We start from the raw sequence: 7,244 nt of genomic DNA, 5'->3' as shown, positions 1-7,244 counted from the left end.
TTACACGTTACAGAAGTGCTGTCAGATACGGATCATAGCATAGGGAGAGGGTGGGTGATCCATGAAATGTACAACAAGGTCTTCGAACTAATCTAAGCACTAGGCCAGGGAATGCAGGGGCGCAATATTGCTCAGTCGAGGCATTACATCACTTTTGAAAAAAATTTAAACTTTTCAAGATAGAATGTTCAGGTCTGCGATAGAAAAGAGGTCTTTGTGGATACAATCAGTGCTTGTCAGTGAGTACCAAAATGAAGAATGGGGAAATGTCGCAACTTATATACTGCACATAATGTTATCCTGGCTTCTCTCATAAACCGGCATGATACTCTGAATATGATGGGCATCTCTATAGGATAATATTGTCAAATACTTTGAAGTACAAACTCAGATGTCCCATTGTGCTGCACTTCAAGTTGAATCGTGTAAAAGTGGGTGCAACATCACTGAGACGAAAAATTCACTGTCATCATCTCAGTCATAACGTTACCATGCTGTTACTTCGAAGGGCATAAGCGTTTAGTCCAGTGATTCCATATGTCTGTTCTCCCAGAGCTGAGAGAGAACGGATTTTCCCTGCAACGCATAAGGAAACAGGAGCATCTCACGCATGAACACCGGTACCGGGAGAAGCTCGACTGCTTTCTGCAGGTGAATGAAGGAGTTGCCGTGGGCCTTGTGCGCAATCAAGTGCTCCCACACCGCAGCGCTGCAGGCGTGCTGAAGCGACGGGCAGCACGCGGTGTTACGCAGCGTTTGAAATGGATCCGCCCGTCCCGGCTCGGTCCACACGCGCGACAGCTCGTCGTAGTCGGCACCCGCCCGCAGGCAGAGACGCACGGACGTTGCGAAGTCCTCGGGCAGCTCGTCCTCCGCCGCCGGTGCCTGTCTCTGCATGGCTGGGATCGTCGGCTTGTGTACCGTACCGGTGGCAGTGACGCAGTAGCGATCCATGTCAGGATCGGCGCCGGCGCGCAGCAATTCAAACACCACCGCTGAGCCGCTCTGGCACATTGCGATGGACAGCGGATGAGATAGGAGCTCCACTCCGCCAAACTCCGAGTTGGGTTGGCAACCGGCTTCCAGAAGCATTCGAATGCACGTGACGTTGCCTTTCTGGCACGCCACGACAAGAGGCGAGTCTGCATTGATTCCGTCCTTTTTTAGATTTACTCCGCAGGCAAGGAGATAGCGGCATAGATCAATATCTTCTCTCTCCACGGCCATGGTAACGTGAGAGCACTCCACGCTCACTCCCATTACGACCAGCTTGCGCATCAGCGTAAAGTTGTTGAGGCGGACAGCGAGTGTGAACGCATGCGTCAGGAAACTGGAAACGGGAGCGCTCTCCTCGCTGAACCAGCTTACGACATGCTCGTGCTGGCATGCCACGGCCAATTCCAATGGCGAGAAGGAGCCGACGATGGCGTGCCTGAATGCTTCCACTTTAAACTGGAGAAGACAGGACAGGAGCTCCGTGTTTCCCTGCAGTATGGCACTATGTAAGACCGTGTGTCCCTCGATGTCCACTTTCTGCATGTCGGCCGACTGTTCCAGCAACGTGTTGACCATGGTCAGCATGCCGCGACGGCACGCCAGCATTAGCGGCGTCCATCGGAACACGTCCTGCGCGTCCACCTCGCAGCCACCCTCGATCAGCATCTGCACTGCGAGCGTATTGTCACGCAGCACCGCGATGTGCAGTGCAGTCTGACCGAACGCGTTGCGTGCGTCCACGTCGTCGCCGCGGTCCAGGCAGTGGCGTATCTGCGGCACCTTGCTGCCGTGGCATGCACGCATCAGGTTACTCCAGTGTATCTGCTCCCTGTTGTATGGGCCTGCGTCCAGATCGCCTGCACCGACTGTCCTGTACGCCTCAAGCATTCCCTGATTCGCGTACATGTTGGCCAAAATGAATGGTGTAATTCCGTAGAAATCCACCACATCGACGGGACAGCCGGCTTCCAGCAAGATCTCGCAGCACTGTCGCGACCTTTTCCCACAGAATACCACGAAGTGCAGTGCAGTCCTGCCCGTCTTGAAGTCGACCAGGCCACGCACGGAGTGGTCGCTGCGTAGCGAGCGTATCACCTCAATGTCGCCGCTGATGCACGCTCTCAGGAGACGACCGGGTATGCTTTCTTCCGTGCCACGATCCACGCTCTGAAAGACGGAGAAAGCCATTCTCCAGCTCTTATCTACATGCCAGATACAGGTCGCTTGAAATACATCGAACAGTCAGTGAATACTTCAACGCCTAGCTACTCGAATTATGAGCTTTTTCTAGAACGAGAAGATGGCTTTTGCCTTCTGGTGGGCGTTGGATGGATTTGCTGCGCCAGGAGGTTTTCAGGAGCATCCATCGAGCGCTCAGCTGTGGAGTTCCGGACACAAGCAAGCTCGTGAACGCATCTGGACAACGGAACTCCAAAGAAAACAGTTTTGGTTCTGCAACAGAAGTCACGGTGATGATCCTGGCACGTGTGATATCTAATAATATCTATGCATTCGAAGCTTCGGCAATCTGAATCATGAATGCTTGTTTTGCGGTCCCCAGGTAATTGTTGTGCGCAATCATGTAGATCTAAATGTTTGATTGTAGATCTACTCTCGTCTCGGAACATGTCTTGATTTTTCAGTGAAAATTCGATGTGGCCTTGGCTTGGGGCCATGGTGCCGCCGATTTTACGTTTTGGCTTGTCATCATGGTCAATGCAGAGTAAAATAATTGATGCAGGTAGTTGTAAAGCGTATAGTATACGCTTCAACATCTTTTCATTCATTTCCTTAGATGGGGATTTGTTGTTGCACTGCTGCCGGACTTGTTGCGGGTTGCATGCTCCGCTAGTAATCTTTGCACCCGTCACGGAGCGGTACGTCCGTGTCTGTAGTTACGAGTGAGAAGTCCGATTGGGCGGCAACTGCAAGCGAACATGTGTGACTTGAGAAAGAAGAGCAACGAGAGGCCTGTGATAGGTAAGAATAGATGTGAACATAAACTGCAGTTGAGAAGAGCAGGCAGGCAATGCTATCAAAAATTCAAAATGCACTGAATTCTGCAGTACTGGCCCGTGAAATTCGGCCTCATGATTAATGGTACTTTTGAAATTGCTATTAGAGCTGCTTTCAAGGGTATACTTATAGGTGCATGGACCGTCAGACTGTAGTGCCCAGAGGTCAGCAAAAATTGATATTTGTTACGATTCGTCATCACATTGAACTTCTAACAGGAATGTTGATTGTACTGTCGTGGACATGGAAATCCGGTCGAATGACCGGGGCCGGCGCCCTCAGTGCGTACAGAACGTTGCGTGCACAGTGCACGTGTTGATCGTTTGCGCACTCACGTCTGCATGGCCAACGCCCTGGGGTCGCTTGACCTCCGACTGGAGTTCCATGTCCACGACAGTACTTCAGCCATGTTGCCAGGTTCATTAGACACCCTTAGCAAACAACGGTAACGCTATTTTTTACGGTACTCGTACCTTGATCTCCCAAATAGCGTTGAAGCTGCAGCGTATAAACGTTATGGGGGCTGATTTATCGTTGTGACCAACGGTACGTGTTTTAGCCAAATATTGCATAGTCCGTACGCATTTCACCTTGTATCTCGTATATGGTGACAAAAATGGTTGTACCGCGCGAAATCAAAGCTATTCTCGTGGCAACAGCGTACTAAAAATAGCGTGCATCTTGCTAAAGGTCGAACCCAAATCACGGTATTTTCCCCGTTACGATAATACCGTTACAACATAACGTTTTTTGCTAAGGGTGTCTATTATCAACGATGCGATACACTCAGTGACAAGCAAGACAGCTAGCTACCTATTCACAACCTACACCATACACTTGCTGGAGTAATTGTACTCTGTAGATGTACTGGCACCTTGCTGTGCTTGATAACTTAGTTAGTTCGAGGTACTTTACCAACCAGCCTCAGCTACTGACTATTGGGAAATCAAAGCCAATAAATACACCAAACACTAAGCCATGAAAGTTGTATCGTAGCGACACACTAGCTTATGGAGTCGAGACTAGTCCAACTTCCAAACGCTTTGGCAAGAGGGCCACCTTCAGACGAGTTGTAAGCACGTGCACACACACACATGCACACACACACACACACACACACACACGCACACACTGAAGTGCCGATTGCACTAACTCGTGTGCTGCATTTTTATTCTAACACGTCACAGGTACATGCTGCTTGTCCACAAGCCCGGAATTCTTTGCCGCAACAAAGTCAGCAGGACTTGACTTTGTGTTCATCGACACAGAGCACGTAGCACTGCCAAGGGACAAGCTGTCATGGATGTGCCGTGCCTATGCTGCTGCCGAGATCGCGCCCATCGTACGTGTCCCAGAGCCCGAGCCGTTCCGCGTGTGCGAGTACATCGACGGTGGGGCACTCGGCATTGTGGCACCGTACGTGGAGAGCGTTGAACAAGTAAGTGAGTGCCTAACATGCGGTGATGACCGGTGTGCCTGCTGCAAACAAGTGGTGTTTGGCCCCGGTAGAAAGCTACTCATACCAGTAGTCAGAGCTCACTCACACAATACACAGGCAGTGTTTTACTCTTTTTAAATGTCATACTACTGAGCGTTGGCTATGGACGTTGGGAAGAGTCCAGTCTAGGTCAATACTCAAACGCACTTGTTGTTATGTAGAAACATGGTGACCGCAGTGGTGCATGCCAAGTGGCAGTGTATTTTAGATATAATCAATACTACAGGCTGCCAGGCCAAGATGCGCTGTCTTGCCGTGGCGATGTACATGGTGTTTTCCCTAATTGGTGGTATGTCTTGAGCAGTGTTTCTCGATGATCTTGAGAATGCTCAATGTTGCAAACGCAGGAACCACTGGCAGGATTCAAACCCAGCATTCATATCGATCCAGGATAGTGCCCTGCCACCTATGAGACTCGTCTGCTACTAGAGATAACACATCCGTGGAGACAGCTGCGGGATAGGCTGTCATGAAAAGCCCAGGGAAGTTTTACTGATGGTTCAGATTGCAGTCGATCAATCTTAGCCACGTCAAAAGATTTGGTGCATGGTAAAAGTGTGTCCATTATGATCTCATCCTTGCTATCTACTACAGGTTTGGTACATGGATTTAGAAACTGTTTTGACTTGACTGTATTCTGCCTGTACACAGGTCCTCTCACTGGTTGGCGCTGTGAAACTACGTCCGCTGAAAGGAGACCTGTTGGCCCGTTGTCTGCATGTCCTGAGCGGACCACGCGCCAAGACCGGAGTTGTGAATGACCCTGCCTCATTGTACAGCCTGCTGGAAGGGGAGCTGGGAAGTGATCGGTGCAGCTACCTGCAGAAGAAAAATGCAAGCCTTCAGCTCTTCATCAACATTGAGTCCACGCCGGCCCTGCACAACCTGGAACATCTTCTCAGTGTGCCTGGCCTCGACGGGGTCTTCATCGGTCCAGCCGACCTCAGCGTATCCTTGGGGGTACCCAGGCAGTGGCACGATCAAGGATTTCATGATGTGGTCTCATTGATCATCAAGGAAACACGCGGAAGAGGTGAGCAACCAAGAATAAAGCTAGACATTATGATCATTTGCAAGTGTCCTGTTTCGGATGATGCGGGGCTGTTATGTATGAAGCATCACGTTGTATGACCTAACAGATGAGGATAGGCATGTTGTGTTACAGTACAGTGCATGTCAGGATTATAGCTGTGTTGATGGGTTACCGGTATATGCATAATACGATACTACTATAATTATGATACCAGCTATATTTAGGCGTCCAGTACATGATGTGTTTGATAGCTGTATTCATGGGGCAGTGCATGATATGTTATGTTTGCTTGCGATTGTTACTTCAGGGCTATCCGTTGGATGTCACTATTCGTTTGAGCGAGCCGTTGAATACCAGAAGAAGTGGGTACAGGAAGGAGCGAATCTCATCATACATGCCAGTGACGTGAGTCTTTACACACGCGCACTCACCGACGATGTTAGGCAGCTGAGCGAGGCCCTCTCCGCGCCCGATGGAAAGCGAACTGCCGACGGAAGGAATGACGCCGATGTGGATGTATAGTACATTTTATGTGTCCCTCGCCCACCATCACATAGCGTTGATACTGTGCTGGTTTTGAGAGGTTCTGCTTTTGCAGCTGCCTGATAAAATGTAATTCAATTTGAACTAGATTTTTGAACTTGAAATTACGCATCCACATACTGCAACTGCTGTCTTACCGCATGAGAGTTAACTATTGCTACGTGCCACATTTGCTTTCATTCATTCTACCTAGTATATGCCACAAAGCTGAGCAGTCCTGTCATGCCAGGCAAGTCAACGATTATGATGTCTGCATGCACAGTGGCAGGTGCACTGCATGCAGGCACATGCACTACTTTGTACTGCTACATTGTACTGTGCACTCAGGCCTCTTGGACGGGCAAAATAAATCCAATGTGCCAGCATGGATGTTGCTGCCACCCGTACTGGCCCAAGAAGTTTTTTTTTATCCCCCCACCCCTTCTACACACAAGTTGAAGACATAAAAACATGTATGAAGTCTTCTGATGACTAGTAGTGCTAGGATCATGCCTTTCCAATACATTAGTTGGTACTTGAAGTATGTGCAGCCTTACTAGCAAGACCCAGTGTCTGCTCCAGCGCCGGGTGAGCCGGGTAATCCACCCGGTTGGGCGGCGCTTGGACCCGGTTGAAAATATAGTACCGGGTCACCTGTGACCCGGTTGGTACTTTACACTTTCGAACTTTGAAAGGACTAACTACATGGCTTGTATGTGTCAGATACTTCTTCTTCTTTCGTAATTTTCTAATTCCTGTCCTCTCTTTTCTAAATGCGGCTTATCCATTCGCCTTTAGATCATTGGGCGTGCATGTGTATCGGGCTCCCACCCGGTTGAAATGGTTGCGCCAGGTACACGTGCGGCTGTCCTACAATCCTGGAGCAGACACTGAGACCCCTTCTTCACAGTTCCTCACGGTTACATGATTCCGACCACGTCAGGGCTTCCAGACCACTAAGTCCTGAACACCATCACGTGCATTCTTCTTGGGAAATGGGGACGATCATCTAGACTGGGTGGCCACCTGTCAATACCTGCTGCTGGTCAATGGGAATTTCTTCGTGCTCTCCTTCTGCATATATTTACAGATCCTGTAGCAACATCTGTTTATACCATCACTGACACTGTCACTGATCTGTACATGTAATGGTATTGGACCAGCACTGGGTCCAGCAGC

At 49.6% G+C, this 7,244-nt stretch overlaps 2 protein-coding genes across 2 annotated transcripts; one reads left to right on the top strand and one right to left on the bottom strand.

The window, feature by feature from the left end:
• LOC135809792 (ankyrin repeat domain-containing protein 50-like) lies at positions 1-2,511 on the bottom strand. Its single transcript, XM_065323219.1, has one exon. It carries the CDS (start codon positions 2,182-2,184, stop codon positions 520-522), a length of 1,665 nt encoding a protein of 554 aa, XP_065179291.1. The 5' UTR covers positions 2,185-2,511; the 3' UTR covers positions 1-519.
• Positions 2,512-2,721: 210 nt separating this feature from the next.
• Positions 2,722-6,606, top strand: LOC135809793 (2-keto-3-deoxy-L-rhamnonate aldolase-like). The gene is made up of 4 exons (XM_065323220.1): positions 2,722-2,976; positions 4,200-4,450; positions 5,162-5,543; positions 5,851-6,606. Exons 1-4 carry the CDS (start codon positions 2,934-2,936, stop codon positions 6,063-6,065), a joined length of 891 nt encoding a protein of 296 aa, XP_065179292.1. The 5' UTR covers positions 2,722-2,933; the 3' UTR covers positions 6,066-6,606.
• The last annotated feature ends 638 nt before the right edge of the window (positions 6,607-7,244 follow it).

The sequence above is a fragment of the Sycon ciliatum genome, chromosome 2 (assembly GCF_964019385.1).
Source record: "Sycon ciliatum chromosome 2, ocSycCili1.1, whole genome shotgun sequence".
NCBI classification, from domain to species: domain Eukaryota; kingdom Metazoa; phylum Porifera; class Calcarea; order Leucosolenida; family Sycettidae; genus Sycon; species Sycon ciliatum.
This window is presented reverse-complemented; position numbering and strand designations above follow the sequence as displayed.